Here is a 17,310-nt window from a genome sequence, read left to right as displayed (position 1 = left end):
TAAGTGTCACAGCTGGGCCTAACTATGTGAAGAAATAATTTGATCAATCCTCTCCATGATATACTCCGCATTTATTGCAATGGGACACTCATTCTTTTAATCACTGGATGGAGAGTGGCAAGTTACCACTGAAGCAAAACAAAAAACTGGGCAGAGCCAAGAAAAAGTATGTGCCTTCATCACTCTCCCAAGGAAGATCCACCTCTTTCTTAAATAATTACTGTTCTAAGACTACAGCCTGAGGTGCTAACAGAACACAAGCCTACTAGTAACTATACAAAGCTTCATCCAAGCTTAATCATCGTAGCATCATGGTAAAGAAGTGTGGGACATGTTGTTTTCTTTTGAAGAGGAGTAGCTACCACTATCTTCTGGCACAAGATCTATTAGGAGTTGCTGGAAACCAAAGGGAGAGTGATCTTGTGCTCAGGTCCTGCTTGCGGGTTTCCCACAGGCATCTGGTTGGCCACTGTGATAATAGGATGCTGAACTAGATGGGCCATTTGCCTGGTCCAGTAGGCTCTTCTTATTGTTAGCAGGGCTGTGCACTGACACACACCCCTGATCTGCCGTGGGGCCCTGACTCCTGGATTTACCCTGCTCCGCCATGGAAGCCAGTCACACTGCCCCAGATCTACCCCCAAAACCATTAGGAGGTTGGCCTATGGTTTTCAAACTCCATGTTAAAATACAGTTTAAACAGGGTTTTTAAAGTTTGAGGGGTATGCCAGCAAAGTGCAGGATCTAGAAAATCTGATCCTACATAATGCTGGTTGCTGCTCCTTTGTGAGCAGTTTCCCTGCACCCAAGAGAAGCAAGCAATTCTCAAAGGAGCATTGATTGCACTGTGCAGGATCAGATCCTCCCATTTAACAGCTGTTAAGCAGGAGGATCCAATTCCCCATATCCCAAAGGACTGATGCCTCCGTTCAACAGTACTGATCCTGTAGATTGTCAGGCAGGAAAGAGAACTGTGGCATGGGGCCTACCTTCTCCTGGGAAGATGCAACCACCAGTCAGGTAGGTCTCAACCTTTTCAGTTTTCCCACCCTTCCTGCCTAATGCCCTACTCTGTGCCAATCCAGTTTAACTTGCTGTGATCTGTGGTTGCATATGTACCTGACTCATCCAAGACCCTTCAAATATGCCCAATTTGGCTTGGGTATTGGCCAAATCTGATGCACAGCCCTAATCGTTAGCACTGTTATGCAAGACAGTAAACAGATAAAGGCTGAAGCAGTAATTAATTAACAAATTTAACTGCAGAGTAGACATAGCTCTATGAGCTCTACTTCACCAGCAGTGAAGTAAAAAACTTTCGCACAATATCTAAAAGAAGGAAGCTGATGAATTAAATGGTTTCTAGTTTGCAGTTTCCTGTTAATATGAGCAATCTGAAAGCAGAATACACTTGTACCTGTAAAGTTTTTAGTTCCCTAAGGCAGGTTTAAGAAACACACAAGCATAGCAACTCCTAGAAAAGGCCATCATGAATAGCTTAAGTCGCTTAAAATAGAAGAGAGGGTTTGTTTGTTTTTTACGGGGGGGGGGTGGAGTCAGGCAGAATATGGCATAGTGCCATCATGGATATAATCCCCATCCACTCTGCCATGTTGTCATGCCCATACTTTCTCTCTCTCTCCCTCTCTCCCTCTCTCCCTCTCTCTCTTTCTTTCTTTCTTTCTTTCATTTACTCAATAAATGCACAGTCACCTTTCAAGTTGGAACTGTGAAAGACTTGCAGAATGGTTTGTTATGTTTTGGTATATTTCTTTGTTTCAGGGTTAACTGGTGTTCCTATTATAAAATTTGTTTAATGAACTTGCTATTTTATATTGTTTCCCTTGTATTTGTTGAACTTTTACTGCATATATTTTAATATGTTGTTCATTGTTTGGGGTTCACATGAAAGGGCCATACATGTGTTACAGGCCACCCCAATCTCTGGAAAGCAGTAGCAAGATTCCAGGAGTCTTGGCACTTAACCAAGGTTTGTGTTCCTTTGGAATGAGGCACGGCAGAGACTAGTGTCTTTATGAAACATGGCTTAATCACACATACTGTACACTTGAGTTTTATGGAGAGACAGTTTTCCATCTCAAGAGGGGCTTGTCCTTCCCAGCACCACAGCATTGGATTCAGAGGCATCCTAAGCACCATCCCCATGTCTCTCTGTAACAGCCTCAACCAGCCAGCCAGCATGGCTGCTGCCCTTGAGTCTCTGCATAGAATTCTGCCCACTTCCTCCTCCTCCTTCCTAGCAGCACTTGCAGAAAATCATTTCTCTACTTCTGCTTCCAGCTTCCCCCACTGCACCCAGGTCACCCTGGCAACCTCTGTTTCTCAAGGCCAAATCAGTTCACAATCCCAAGAGCAAAAGCTTCCACCCCTTGCAGTAGTCCACCAGGGTAATCACAGAGCTCCTGGGGTCATCACAGAGTTCCAGTAGCTTACACAGCTACACAAGATTCCTGGTTCACAGCAACTTCAGAGGTTTAGCTACTGGGATTTTGCCTTTTGCACAGTTCTCACTTCCAGTACCTCAAACAATCACTCTGAGGCTCAAAACCAAAGGCTCAGTGTTTCTGGGGCTCTCCTATTCCATCTTGGTCTTCCCTCTGGTTGTGAACCACCAAACCAACCCCCCAGCTCCAAAACAGCTTCTGCAGCCATTCCAGGACACAATTTCAGGATTCCAGCTGCTTTCTCTCTGGCACATGGGGAATATCCTCCACTTCTCTTCCTTGTACTACCCCTCAGCAAATCTGTGTCATCCACTACCCCATACGCCAAACCAAAATCTTGCCACCAGGCTTTATCTTGGGGAACTTTCTGAAAAATCCCCTGGTCCACACCCTCACATCGGTAGCCAAAAATCATCCTCTTTGCTTGCTCCCAGCACCTCTGGAGTGGTTCATGGAGCTAAACAAAAGCATGCAACCTCCACAGCGATTTTTGTCCCCCCAAACCTATGGAACTCTGGGTGATCCTGGCTGTTGGGTCCACTTCCCAGGAATAAAATCAGTGACATTTTGACGTCACCAAATTCAACAGGCACACAAGCCTTGTGCTTTTCCTTCTGCTCCACCCATTTTTCTGGTACCTCTGCAGGCACCAATTCAGCAAGCTCAGTACATTCAGCAAGCACACAAGGAACTGCTGCCTTTTCCTACGGCACTGATTCGGTAGTCCACAGGTGCTCCCGTCCTACAATCACATGAACCTCTAACTCCCTTTTCCATAGCGTGCCTACCATTTCCATCCTTCTCCAAGTTGCTATCTTCCCTGGTATTTCCAACTCTTGCTAAATTTATGAGTTTATGAATTTTCTCAAATTCTAACCCAGGGTTTCCCAAAGTGGGCAATAACACCCCTGGGGGCGCTGGAACGATCCAGGGGGCAGTAGTAGCCTCAGGTGAAGTTTGGGGGCATTGAATAACAATAAGGGGGTGGTGGAAACATAAAGAAAGAAGAAAATTGGGGGGGGACATTCGTACATGTTTCATCTGTTGTGTAATGTTGCTTACCGCCAGGTCGGGCACTGCTGCAGGATCTTGACAACCCCTCTCCTGCATCTGGTGGTTGTGCTGGAGGCGAGGGATTTTTCCAGGCTTCACCAAAGCCTGGGAAGAGGATCACAGCTTGCCTGCCTATTTCGCCAAGGGCAGGCTGGCTGTGCCAGCTCTGTCCCTTCACTTAAAGAAGGTAGATTTCAAGGGGGCACTGAGTTGTTGTTTTTTCTGAAAAGGGGGAAGTAGGCCAAATAAGTTTGGAAACCTTTGTTGTAACCCAGGGGTCCCCAAACTAAGGCCCGTGGGCCGCATAAGGCCCGAGGGACTCGTTTATCCGGCCCACAGCAACCCCCGCTGCCCACTCTTACCGGCGCTGCACTGTGCGACTGCCCACTTCCAGGTTGGAGGAGCACTAGAAATAGCTTGTGTTCATGCACAAGCGTTATTTGCGAATGCACAAGCATTATTTCCCTTGCACATCCGGGTTGGAGGAGCCCTGTGCACATGCGCACAAGCTTTTTCTGGTGCTCCTCCAACCCAGAAGTGCACCAGAAATAGCATGTGGGCACGTGCTCCCCTGCCCTCCGGCACGGCACGCAATCAGCGCTGGAGACACCAGCCAGAGGCGCAGTAAGTTTGCTGACCCCTGTTCTAACCCTTCACTGAACGTAGAGATTATGGGGAGTCTGCCCCCCACCACAAATTCATAATGCATGTTTGCTGCACTTTCACTCACTTATTATTAATTTCACTGACATGTGCCAGTGTAGATGGGAATATGAGATGGGCTAGCAACAAGGGCTGGGCTGGCTGGATGTATCCCTGCCTTTTCCTTTTTGGTCTCAGCACTCAAACAACCACTAGCAAAACTCACTCAAGAAAAGCAAGCAGTTTTTTCAGTTGCTGGTTAAGAGGGGAAATGGAATTCAGCAGACAGGAATGGCACTGAAAACCACCGAGGTAAAGCTGAGTCATTCTCAATAGTATTCTGTGTGAGTCGAACCTTCTCAAGCCACTATTATCTTGATAACTCTCCACAGACATCACCTCCTATTTCACAGAATAAATCTAGCACCATGGAGAAAGATGCAAGAAAGACCATCAACAAGTCTTTAAAATTTATCTATAGATGTAGCAGTAGATCTCCAAAATTCCTCATGGGAAACCTGATCCCTTCTCTGTCTCTATAATATATTCAGGAATAAAAAGTATGACAAATCCAACACAGAGTGAGAGTTAGGTTTATATGTGAGTAGCTTATCAGCCATGTGCTGGCTGCAATGCTAGTAGGTAAGTTAAAAGGGAATACTTTCATAGCTAATCCTTTAGTACAGTAATCTGCATTTTTTTTCTTTTAATCAACTCTAGCCCAGAGGCATTGCACAGGTAGCATTTAAAATTAAAAACCCAAAAGCAGAGGCTTCTCTTGTTGAGGAGACCTTTCCCTTCTGCAAGTAGAATCAGGGGTTTAAGGGTACATTAAGGGTGTAGGAAAGTATACAGCAGGTTTCTCTAACCCTCCAAATGTTTTAGATGACAACTTCCATCATTCCAACCATTGGCCCTGCTAACTGGGGCTGATGGGATTCCTAATCCAAAACTTCTAGAGGGAACCAGGTTGGGAAAGGCTAGTCTACAGCTTAATCTGTGTCATGGTGCACCCATTATAATTCTTCCAGTACTGTTGCAAAATGTAAATTCATGTAAATACACCATGGAACAGCAGAGCATGCTGACAAAAATATGTGGTGTATGGGAAGCAGGTACGATCCTGCCAACTCTTGGCTCTTGGCTCTATCTTTTCAATTTTCTACTACTTCCTAAGTTATTTGGGGGAGTGGGGGAGAGACAACTGCTGTCTGACTGCAACCATAACACAAGAATCATTAGCTTTGACCCCAACCTTAATCTCTCCCTTCTAATCTTTGAATTGCTACACTCACAGTCTGAGCCATAAAACCAAGAGCATTATTTCAGTCTGAAATATCATCCTCTGATTTCTTATATATTCTTTATTTGGGTGCACAATCTGGTCGCTGTACTGTAAACTGAAAAACAAATACTTATAGATCAGCTTTCCCCAAAGGGATGCCCTCCAGATGTTTTGAACTACAACTTCTACCAGCTAACATAGTTGATGTTATAGTCCAGAACACCTGGAATACACCAAGCTGAGGAAGGCAGTAACAGATAGATATTCCCGCACTTAGCAGTGGTTCTGTAAGACAGTTATAAATACAGTGTATTAAAAGCGTTTGAAAACCTGCCATTTGGCATTCAGGGTAACATCAAAAGGCAAAGCTACTAATGAGCAGCTGCAAGAGAGAAGCAGTGTTTCAACACTACAAACAGGAAAGGGCATAATAGCAGCACCACCAACCCCAACTCATTTACATCACTTTGCATCAGCAATAGCTTTAAGGTTTGGCACTGTGCTTTTCCAAACAAAGGGACCACAAACAGTGCAAATCTGACCTTCAAAATTTACTGCTATGAATTTAACGCCTAACAAAAGATATTGTTACCAGCCACCCCAATCTCTGCCAAGTGGTGCAAGAGATTCCAGGGGTCTTGGCACCAGGGTTTGTTTTCTTTGGAATGAGGCATGGCAGAGTCAGCAGTGTCTTTAAGAAATATGGTTTATTTACACATATTTACACTTGAGTGTTGATGGAGGGAATGCAGAACATTACACCCCAAGGCTGTCTCTTGTTGCTCTCATCATAGCTTGAGCAAGCTTGGGTCCAGAGCAGAAACCAATCTTTGTGTAAAGCCTATCCCAGCCAGCCCTGCATGGAGTTCTGGCCCTCCCTTCTTCCCCCAAAGCCTTACAAAACACAACTCCCCCTTCCTGTTACATCAACACCCACCATAACCCTGGCAACTTTTCCCTCTGTGCCTGGCAGAGACTCCTGCCTGGTTGATGGCTTCCACTGAGGGGCTAATGATTGGCCATCAGCACCATTGTTTCTTCAACAACCCACCCACAATGAGCCATCACCAGGTTGGCCTCATGAGGAAATTAACTGGTGTTATTTCCAGCCCTTGGGTGTAAGGGGGTTAGGGGAGGGGTGGTACCTCTTGTAGGGGACATGTGCCTCTTTTGGGGTAATTTATCCAACTTTAGTCACTACCCTGCACTCAGCTCTCACCTGTGGTGCCTAGAAGCTGTCACCATGCGACAGCAGCCACACCCTGGGAAATGGCTTTGACTGGCAACTAAACCAGGAGAGGGTAGCTGATGGGTCTCAAATCCTCCGTGAGTTAGGGATTTGCCCTGCATGCAAAGACGAGCTCTGGCAGATTGAGCGGACAAAACTAATAGTAGGTCCAACAGTCAAGAAGGCAGTTTCTGCATGTGCTGTAGACAGAAGTGAGGCACAGATGGGACTCATCAACCTGGGAAGATAGCCCATCTAGGAGAAGGAATAGTCTGATCCTAAACCTCCACTGCTTTATGGGATTTCTTCAGGAGAAGAAAAGGCTAAGTAAACCCTACAGAAATCCAAAGTGGAATCCCTAGGATGGTTGAATGGCACTTTGTATGCCTCCTTCCGGTAACTCCTGATGCAAATTGTATTGCCCGGTTTTCCTTTGGACCACATCAGCAAGGCTGAGAGAGGAGTCTTGTCTGCGGAGTGTAGGACCTCCATACACACTGTCCAGACCTGCACCCCAAGGAAGTCACTTCGGTGCTGCTAATGCAGCTTTTTGACTTCACCCCTCAAGATCTACTCCATTGTTTTTCAAGACAGACGAGGCCAACATTCCCTTTCAGGATTTTATTAGTTTGCTCAGATTCTAACCCCTTACTGACTCTATGGGTTTGGGAGGTCTTGCCCCACCCACCCACCTATACCATCATGCCTATCTGAGCAAGGATTTCCCTCTTTCCAAGATATCAGGTACAATCCAATGGAAACTTCTGGACAACAAACCTCACTCCCAAAAATGAAGATGCTGCTCCACACATTGAAAAAAAGTCTCAAGGGAGATTGAAGAGATGCCTGGGAGATGTGGTTACTTTCTAAACCACATCCAGGATGATCCAAACACATTCAATATTTTGTGTTACTTCTCTTCCGCCACACACATACAAAGCACTAATCTTCAAAGCATTATTATTTTACTTTTCCCTCAGTTTCCATCTTTTCCTGACACTAATAAAGAGAAAATGACATGTTTAACAGAAGAACACCTTGCAAGTGGCCTAATCAAAAGTACTAATCTGTGTTCACTTGTGTCCACCATGTTCAAATCAATACACTGTGAAAATGCACCTCTCTCAACTATACTGGTCTTCATATATTATTTTTATTAATAAGCAATGATCAAAATACATTTCAAATGCCTAGGCATCAATCTCAATTTGGAGGGAGGTAGCTCCAGTCTTATTGTCTGCTTTGTAAAAGTGCAAACATCAAACTGCAGGAGGCCAATACAAGTCATGATAATACTGTAACAATAAATGTATACAGAAAAGTATAGATATAAAAAGTGCTTTATATTCATTACCTCATTTATTCTGACAGACCTTTGATTTCCCAGTTGGAAATCAAGAAAGAGAATATACATTTTAGCTGAGGCCACTCAGAAAATCCATATCTACTATAGAATATGAACCAAACCTAAATTCTATAATCTACTCATTTAAACATAATCCATCAGGGGTGATTCACACATGTAAAAAAGATTCTATACAGATCATCCTTCTGACCCTAGCAGTTCATGCCTACCAAAGCCACATCTGAGGCTGCTTCCATTGTTCTTGATCAACAATGATCACTTTTCCTTGGAGGGGAAGGAATGATTCCAGATACCCACTTTATTCTCTCCTGCAATAAACAATAAGCGCTGCCAAAAAAAATGCCAGTATCATTGCACTCAGAAGAGACCCCTCATTGTGGCAAACTTTGACAACTCCTGGTATTGCATGCAAAGCTATATGGCCCCATTAATTCTCCCAGGTAATAGATTGTATGTGTAGTATACATACCAAAATCTGCTTTCCCAAAAACGTGCTGTTCAAGATTGGGAAAGTATTTTGAATTCTTAGGAGCCAGTACTGAATTTTTAGGCAAGAACATTTTTTTTTAATGTAAAAACAAAAAGTGTTGAGGTGAACAGACTCCTGGGGTTCCTTGGGCTCTGACTTCATGTATGTATACATCCCAGTCATCCTGTAACATCTGCCCCAAAGGAGCACAAGGTAGACCAGAAATTTGCTGCTCACATTTGAACTCCCTATAAAAATGTTATAATACTTCAAAAACTGCACACACACTAATAAAACCAGGGGGCAGGAAACCTGCATATACCTCAAACTCCTTCAGGGATCAATAAAATGAGGGGTGGTGTTCTTTTTACATCAAGAAACATAAAGTGTGCTTTTTGTCTCATTTGGCTGCTGTTTGTTGTTCCCTCCAGACTTGATGGTAGCAGGTGCATTTTCTCCTCCTCCCCCCACATCAATTGTTTCTGGTCTCGTGCCACCCGACCCATTGTAGTCTATATCTTCTTTTAAGAGTAAAGTGCCAATTTTTATTTTCTCCTTATAGCAAAATACATGATACAGTATCTGTAATATATATATCTGGAGCTCAGCCAGGAAAACATCAAGGCACTTTGCAACCTGGAACACAGCCATAATCCTTGAAAGAATTAAATTATTGAAATTCATTAAATTAAAATTAACTGTCCCTTTAAAAAAATCAACTGGTCAAGACCAAGATCTTCAAGTCTGCATGTCAATATGTGGAAGGATTATATATAGAAAACTCTCTATTATTTAAGAAATCGTATAGTACTCAGCATGAGCACACAAGAAGAGGAGCCATCTGCTGTATCTATAAATGAAGGCCTGCATTATAAAAGGAATATTGTTTTAATCTGAAAAGTAAATTAGGGTGTCGCTATCCCTGGTCACAGAAAATGTAAACAAAAGGAAAGGTGATTTTGAAAGATTTGTTGGGGTGGGCAGAAAATAAGCCTTTATTCCTACCCCACCGGGTGATCACAGCTGAGGGTTTATTGAAGGCTTCTTCACTACACCCCTGCAGCTATCTCCTTTTTCTGCTTTCATTTAAGCTACTGTAAATAGGAGACAGTTTTGTTTTTAATTGGTATAATATGGTTGATGGAACCCTCTAGCCACCATTTTGTATGTCTTTTGTTTGCAGCCATGTTTCCCCCAAGAGGAAAGGCTTAGCACATTAAAACAGCTCCGTTGTTCTATGAAAGGAAAATGTTGCTTGTGACACCAAAATATGGATTTCTCTTTTTCCGATTTGTAATTGGCTTCTCCATTTTATGTATGTTGAAACGATTCCTGCATGCAGCTCATGCAGCTCCTCAAGAACCCTGGACCGTTATTGTAATCTTTTGTAACACTACTGCATAAAACATCCTTTAAAACAAGTGACAAATGAACATTTGGGTGCTCACTTCTGGGGAAAATAAATTGCCTCCCCCATTTCAGGGATAGAGAGCCTCAAGCCTATGGGCTAAATGCAGTCTCCAGGTTTCTATGTGGCCCTCAAGACTGGCGATGCTCCTCAGTAGCTGTTCTTCATGCCATTTTAAAGTCTTTTTGCCTATCTAGAAAATGTCCTTGAACTCTGCTAATGCTTCTTGCTTGCCTGGGTGGAGTGGTAAATAATCTAGCCTACCACACAAAGGTAAAATTCATATTTGTTGCTCTGCGCACTTTTGCCTCTGGACCAGCCCACCATTAGCAATTTGCCCCCAGAAGCTTGTCTAGAAGGGAATGCAGTCCTCAAGCTGAAAATGGTTTCACAACCCTACACTGTTTCCTTGTCATCTGAAGTACAATTCATACCATGTATCCAAAAACAAGGCCGGTATTTGGTGATAGCAGTGTATTGTGGTAGGACAATATGTTAGTATGTACTGTATATGACAGCTGGGAAATGTATAAGATGAAATGCATAAGCAGTTGATTAACTGAAGGTTGAGCAGAAAGGGCAAGGACAGAGCAAGAATAGGTGAAAACCACACATCTGACATGGAAGGCTAGTTTAGCAGTTTCCATAAGACAATTGCTAACCACAGTTATGTAAGAGGCAATAACACCCTATTGCGGTTTGTTGAGAGAAATCTTAAGAACAAGGAGCAGTTAAAAGGAGGTTGTATCCATCATTCCTACACAACAGGTGTTGTGTGGTTGGAATGTATGTTCTAGGACAAGACACATCCCCTCAGAATGTGCCAACCGACAGAAATAAAGTTGGTTGGGATGTGATTTTACTTGGAAAACAATCCCTAACAACATTAGCACCAGAGTTTTAAATGTTCTGTCCAGCACAGATGAGGACCAAACAGTAATTATGCTAATGGTGGCAGGTGACAATCTACTGGATGCGTTAGTTTCTCCAAGATCAATGACCAATGTACTATGAATGCTGCTCCAATACTCTTGTTTTCTGATGCTTTAATCTAGATTTAAATTTTGTATATTATATGGTTTTTTTCTTTGTAAGCCATTTTGAAACACATGTGAAAAGCTGTGTGTTGTATACATTTTAAAAAACAAATATATTTGAAGCTACAGTGGATGTAGAAGAACTAATTCTATATGAGGTGTTGTGGGTTTCCCATCAGATTTCTGTGAGAATACCAAGTGGTGTGTGGTAGTTGGAGCATTCTTTGGCACTGCCCTTCTTTGGGGTTGGGATGTAGACTGATCTTCTCCAATCCTCTGGCCACTGCTGAGTTTTCCAAACTTGCTGGCATATTGAGTGCAGCACCTTAACAGCATCAGATCCTGAAGCTGAGACTCCAATACTTTGGCCACCTCATGAGATGAGAAGACTCCCTGTAACAGACCCTGATGTTGGGAAAAATTGAGGGCACAAGAAGGGGACGACAGAAGACGAGATGGTTGGACAGTGTTCTCGAAGCTACGAACATGAGTTTGACCAAGCTGCGGGAGGCGGTGGAAGACAGGCGTGCTCTGGGCCATGGGATAACAAAGAGTCAGACACGACTAAACAACAAACCAAGTGGTGTAGTTTGCCAAGACTCATCTGAATTCTCCAGCACCACCTCTAGTCAGGAAGAGGGGGCAAGCAAGGTTGTGTGTCAAAAATAACAACAGGCTGCAGTCTGAATTGAGAGAGACACAGAGAGCTGGGGTTTGGCTCTGTATGCATCTTAGGGTGCTGGGCTTCTCCCAGAGAGCTGATATGCCAGCAGCTCACTTTGTCCTGTGGAGTCTTTAACCTGTGCCACCACCCATATGTTTGTAAATAAAGACAAATATTACACAAAATACCAATAAGCTTTCATTTGCCTCATTCCAAAGGAAACCAAACCAGATCCTTATTACTCTGCTCAGAGAAGTGGCATAGACTTCTATCTTTTCATTGGTGATCACTCGTAGCCAAGTAAGATTGTCTTCTATGAACACCGTCTTAACAGAGGGTCCGTAAGTGACTGTGGAGGCCAATTCTGGATCAGTTCTATTAGAATTAGTGGCATAGACTATTAACAGTGAGAAAAGATGGAACTAAATAGGTAGGAAGAATATGTATGCAAAATACTCTCTTGCAATAGATCAGGGAGGGGCAACCTGCGGCACTGGACTACAACTCCCAACATTCCTGATCACTGGGCACGTTGGCTGGGGCTGATGGGAATGGAACATTTGGAGGACAACAGGTTTCTCTAGTTTCTATGATCTGTAACAAAGACTGTAACTTCTACATCTTTCTTTCACTCAAATACAAAATATAGAGGTACAATTTTACATGATTAGTTCATTTATTGGAATCTCAACAGTGGTTGTTTGCAGACTATGTGACCAGTGGCAGATTTCGAGCTTTCACAAGAAAATTGTGCAAAGCCAAAATCCCCCCCCCATCTTCCATTGCCTGTCATTGTTGCAGCACCCCCTGCAGCGTCCTCTCTTGGCTTGGTGCCCAATGTGAGAGAACCAGTTGCACTTTCCTAAATCCACCTCTGATGTGACAGCAACTGTTATTTGCACTGACCGGATGTGGTATCTCAGCAATACTGGGCAAGGTAAACCTCAGCAAAGAGCTGTTGCAGGTTGGACAAGAAGCAACAGATTCAACTTGCAAGCAGTAGTGTTTATTGTTTACAGTATTCCTTTTGTAAAACGTTTTGGGTTTTTGTTTTTGTTTTACAATCAAGCAGTATATTAATTTAATAAATAAATAAATAAATAAATAAATAGTAGATTGTCCACACAAACTATAGACTCACCTTTCCTGGAGCTTCACACGGTCACTACATACTTATGGGTGAAGTGGGTATTTTTAACCCACTTAAATGCATACAGAACTAGAGATGGTAGCTTATGCCAGCCCTATTCACGCAGAGCATAAAGAGTATATAATTTGGTGTACACGGCATAGGATTCTAACGCAGGATGAGCTATCGCAACAATGGGTACAAACCTGGGAGGCCTCTTTCTGAAATCTGGTGAGGCAATACTATCTTTTTAGAGCTGTGTGAGGAACCTTTTCAGTCCGAGGGCCACATTCCCTTCTAGACAACCTTCCAAGGGCCATATATCAGTGGTGGGTGGGGTCAGAGACAAAAGGGGCTGGAGCAACAAATGCAATTTTTTACCTTTGTACAGCAAGCAAGTTTCTACATACACACACACATTGCCTCCATCCAGGCAAGCAATAAGCATTATCAGAATTCAAGGACACATTCCAGCCAGGCAAAAGCATTCATGGAGGGTGTGAATAAAGGCCAGTGAAGGGTGTGGCCTGGGGAAAATCCCAAGGGACAGACAGAGAAGCTGGAGGGCAACATCTGGCCCCTGACATTCCCTATCCTGGTGCAGAGTTTCAATAGCACAGAGCACCGTTATCAGAGGAGGGAATCATACCAAAGTCTCCAACCTTAAGCCCAACAAGGGGTGCTTACCATGACAGTGGCTGCAGTACTACAGTACTTGATAACAGTCTTAGGAACTCCCATTTTCCATGAGGAAGGCTGACCCTTTGCCTTGATGGGACAAGGGCTTTTGTGAGGCTTTTGTAATGATGGAGAGCAGTGACAGAAGGTGCTTCTTCTAGGCATCGGATGCTTACTTGGAATCGGTGCTCTTCATGCACGCAAGATTTTTTTCGCACCAACCAAATAACGTCACTGTAAGCAAAATGCCAGCCTGCATTCCCACCCATTTAATATTTACTGGTGGAGAAGCAGAACTGATAAGTTAAAAATATCCTGTTGCCAACAGCTCCTCCCCAACGACCCCCGTTCCACAGCATCAAGCCCAGAATGTGAGGGTGGCATTTGTGAGGGATCCGGCTGGCCCCATGACAATAACACAAGCTCTACTAGCAGCCATGAAAGTGGGAAGCTTCTTCAGGTGAGGCTGCGTTTCCACGGGGGTGGCACGGCTGAGGTATTTTTAACATTTGTCGCAGTTCTGTGGGGATTTCCGACAACAACAAGCGAGAGACGCCTGGCACCAGGCAAGCGCGGTGCCAGGTGGGGCTGTGGGATTCTAGTCTGCCTCCTCTTCGGCTGTATCTCCATGTGGGGTCTTTGGGAGGGGAAAAACTGTACTGAGAGGAGGAGTAAGCCTTTGAGAAACAACTACCACTGTGTGAAGCCCACAAATGTGGCATTCTTGGTACGTGTGGAAGAGCTTTTCAGTGTAATAAAATAATTGGTGAGGAGGTGGAGTAAGAATCTGCTTTATAATACGCCTAACAGTCGGAAGCTGTGAAGCGTCGAGGATTTTTATTTTATTTTTTGCGGGGAGGAGAGGAGAAGAAGAGACATTTGGCGACATTGGCGGGCTGCCCCTCTGAGGTAATGATGCCCGTTAGGAACTGGAGGGGAGGGGGCGCTCCCGAGGGGCGGGGTTGCTCCGAACGTTGGGCTATCCAAAAAAGAGAGAGACCCTAACGGCATTTCCCGCTCGGCCTCTGCTAGGTTCTGATTGGCCGAGGCCTCAATCAACAACCCCCACTCACGCGCACACACCTCAGCCCGGGCAGGGTGGCTCGCGCTCGCCCGTCGCTCCATCGCAAGCAGAAGCAGAAGCAGCAGCGCGCGCGCGCTCTCCATCTATTGCAATGCGCGCGCACAGACACACACACGGCGCGTACAAGCCGCTGGGGATGGAAAGCGGGGGGGGGGGGACGCGTTTGCACTTTCGGGAGCTTCCTCCCCCCCCCACTCCGTACCCAGATTTGATTTGATTTTTTAAAAAATTAAAAAAGCAATTTCCCCATTTGCGCCGCCATAAATTCACACGCAGCCCCACCTGGCCCCTTTGCAACGACGACGTCGCCTCCCTGATCCGTTTGTTTATCTATTTATTTATTTAGCTAGCGAGCGATCCTGTCTCTCCCCCCCCCCTTTCTCTCTTCTCCCCCCCCCCCACTCCCGGCCCAAAGCAGGGATTTTATTTGCAAAAATGCAAAGCGTCGATTTCCCTCCTCCACCACCACCACTCCCGGCTGCAAATAATAATGATAAGAAGAAATTGCCTGTGGGGAATTTGCAGCAGCCTTTCGCTGGTGCGCTGAAGAAATAAACAGCCCCAATCGCCGCCTCGCTCCCCCCCCCACGCGCTTCAGCTGCTCACACGGCGGCACCATTAACACATCGCACGCAGCATCCTCAACCCCCCCCCCCTTCTCTCCTCCCTCCATTGTCTGCAATTGGCAATAGACACAAGCCTGAGGATCACACAGGGGGGGGAGAGAGACAGGAGGGCTGATCTCGCCACTATTTGCATCTCCTCCCAATCCTCCCCCCAAAAAAATAGAGTCATCAAACGCATCCGAGCCCTCCCTCCCCCCCCCGCATGCCCTTGGTTCACGCCCTCTCCATCCAAACCCCCCCCCCCCCGTTTCTATTTTGCTTTTCCACTTTCTGCTGTCAAACCGCTCGGTCCCTGGATCTTCCCTTCTCTTGCCAACCCCCCCAACCCTCCGCCTCGCCCGCCCCCGGTTCCAGCCAATCCCTCAATTCTGTATGCTCTTTTGAATGAGAACAATGTTGCTCGAGAAGCAAAGACACCATGCACTCAGCCCTGGGGGGGGGGGGTGCGAGCAAGGACTCCGAACAAATTCCAAAAAACGAGACGCTCTCTCTGCCCCCCCCCAGCTCCACAGGGTTCCTAAACTCCCTCTCTCCCCCCCGCCGCCGCCGCAACCCCCGGACCAATTCCACTCCCGGATTTTCTTTCCTTCGTGCCCCCCTCTAGATCTCAAATTTGCAAACCGTTAACAGAATAGTGCAGGGTCTGACAATCCTCCGAAGCAGAAGGTGGTCCCTGCCATTTTTATTTTATTTTATTTTTTAAAGACAAATAAAAATTGAGAGGACATCCCCCCTCCTCCTGGTTTATTCTGAAGATGCTCGAGTTGGATCTTGGGGTGGGGAATAGGAGGGGGGGCTCATGTTTAGCATTCCGGATTGTTGGAGCAGCACCTCCCATATAAACCAAATGTCTCCTAGCACCATCAAGAGTCACCAAAAAATGTTTCCTTCAGAAAAAATGTAGGCATGCAACAAGGATGGAGGATTTGGGACGGGGGGAGAGCAAAAGCAACGGTCACAAAAAAATAAGAAAAACCTCACGCGTACAAATTCCACGCGACAAACATTTGGAGGAAGAAGCCAGCCGAGAAGGCAAATTGCAAAGCCCCCCGGTCTGCCATCCGAGCAAACAAACCGGATTCCATCCCTTGCTGCAAACTGAAGCCGGGGACGCGGGGTGGGGAGTGTAAGACACCAGCATCCAATCCAGGGGAAATTACATGCAAATAACCATCACTTTAAGGTTTGCTTTTTTAAAAAATGCCAAAAGGTGTACCTGCAGTCCCGATGAATAGCAAAGTCCAGATGAGATCCTTGCTTTGAAGCATTGTCATCTGCCGAATGGAGACGAAGTTTTCTTGCATATATATTTTCCTCTTTCAAATAGGAACCTGGGCCGGTTAAGACGAGAGATTCAGGTGCAAAGCGAAGAAGGGTGGGGGGAGACGTGGGAAAAAAATCCCCCCGGAACGGTGTAATATTTTAATATATATATATATATCTATTATTTTTGTCCAGCTGCTATCTAGCTGCTTTCATGAGCTGATCAGAGAATGAGTGACAGTCCCAGCCTCAGCACACAGGCACAACAAGAGATCCCTGCGCCGTCCTGGATTTGCTTTGGTGGGATTGTTGGGAAGGGAGGAGGGGCGTGGCACCTCACCGTGTTCTTCCACCCAGACTGGCCACCGAAATAGTACAGTGCAATAAGCATCAAGGAGTACTGGAGAGGAGAAGCAGATGCAACCGCCTAGAAAAGGTGGACTGGGTCTTCGGGGATCTGGATTCCTTTCCAAGAAGGACTAGTGGCATTTTTGCCTCTTCTTTTCTCTCTCTAAAATTCTCATTTGCAGAAGAACGTGACGGCAATTCAGACGTGTGGTTTTATAGTGCTTAGGGCAACACTGGCATTATTTCTTTAAATAATAGGGGGAGACTTTCAGTGAGTTCTTCTTGCAAAAACTCGGGATGCGTTTTTCTTCTGATCTGACAGATTAGTCTCCAATATCTCCTGGAGGCTAGCCATGAAATTGATCCTTTATATTTGTTTAAACTTATTACAGCCATGAAGCCAAAGCAGAAATCAAATAAATCAGCCCACTAACATAATAAATAAACACAATAATAAACAAAAGCTTTCCTACCTAAACCAAGGCACAGCTTCCGTTGTGTCTCGAGAATCAAGTGTTTATCCTGTTTATATTTTAAAGTGCTACTATGTTTTAAACAACAGGGA

The 17,310-nt window shown here is 45.0% G+C and overlaps 1 protein-coding gene across 12 annotated transcripts in view; it reads right to left on the bottom strand.

The window, feature by feature from the left end:
- The window catches only part of NCAM1 (neural cell adhesion molecule 1), a 221,071-nt gene extending 204,328 nt beyond the window's left edge, over positions 1-16,743 (bottom strand). For 3 of the 12 annotated variants that reach the window (XM_053367503.1, XM_053367506.1, XM_053367502.1), the window contains exon 1: positions 16,351-16,738. In XM_053367503.1, coding sequence (XP_053223478.1) covers positions 16,351-16,438 — 88 coding nt within the window. In that variant the 5' untranslated portion in view covers positions 16,439-16,738. Of the gene's footprint in view, positions 1-16,350 lie in introns of all 12 variants that reach the window. The other 9 variants (XM_053367496.1, XM_053367497.1, XM_053367499.1 and 6 more) reach the window with 6 other exon arrangements.
- Between the last annotated feature and the right edge of the window lie 567 nt (positions 16,744-17,310).

Source organism: Podarcis raffonei, chromosome 15, assembly GCF_027172205.1.
Source record: "Podarcis raffonei isolate rPodRaf1 chromosome 15, rPodRaf1.pri, whole genome shotgun sequence".
Taxonomy (NCBI): domain Eukaryota; kingdom Metazoa; phylum Chordata; class Lepidosauria; order Squamata; family Lacertidae; genus Podarcis; species Podarcis raffonei.
This window is presented reverse-complemented; position numbering and strand designations above follow the sequence as displayed.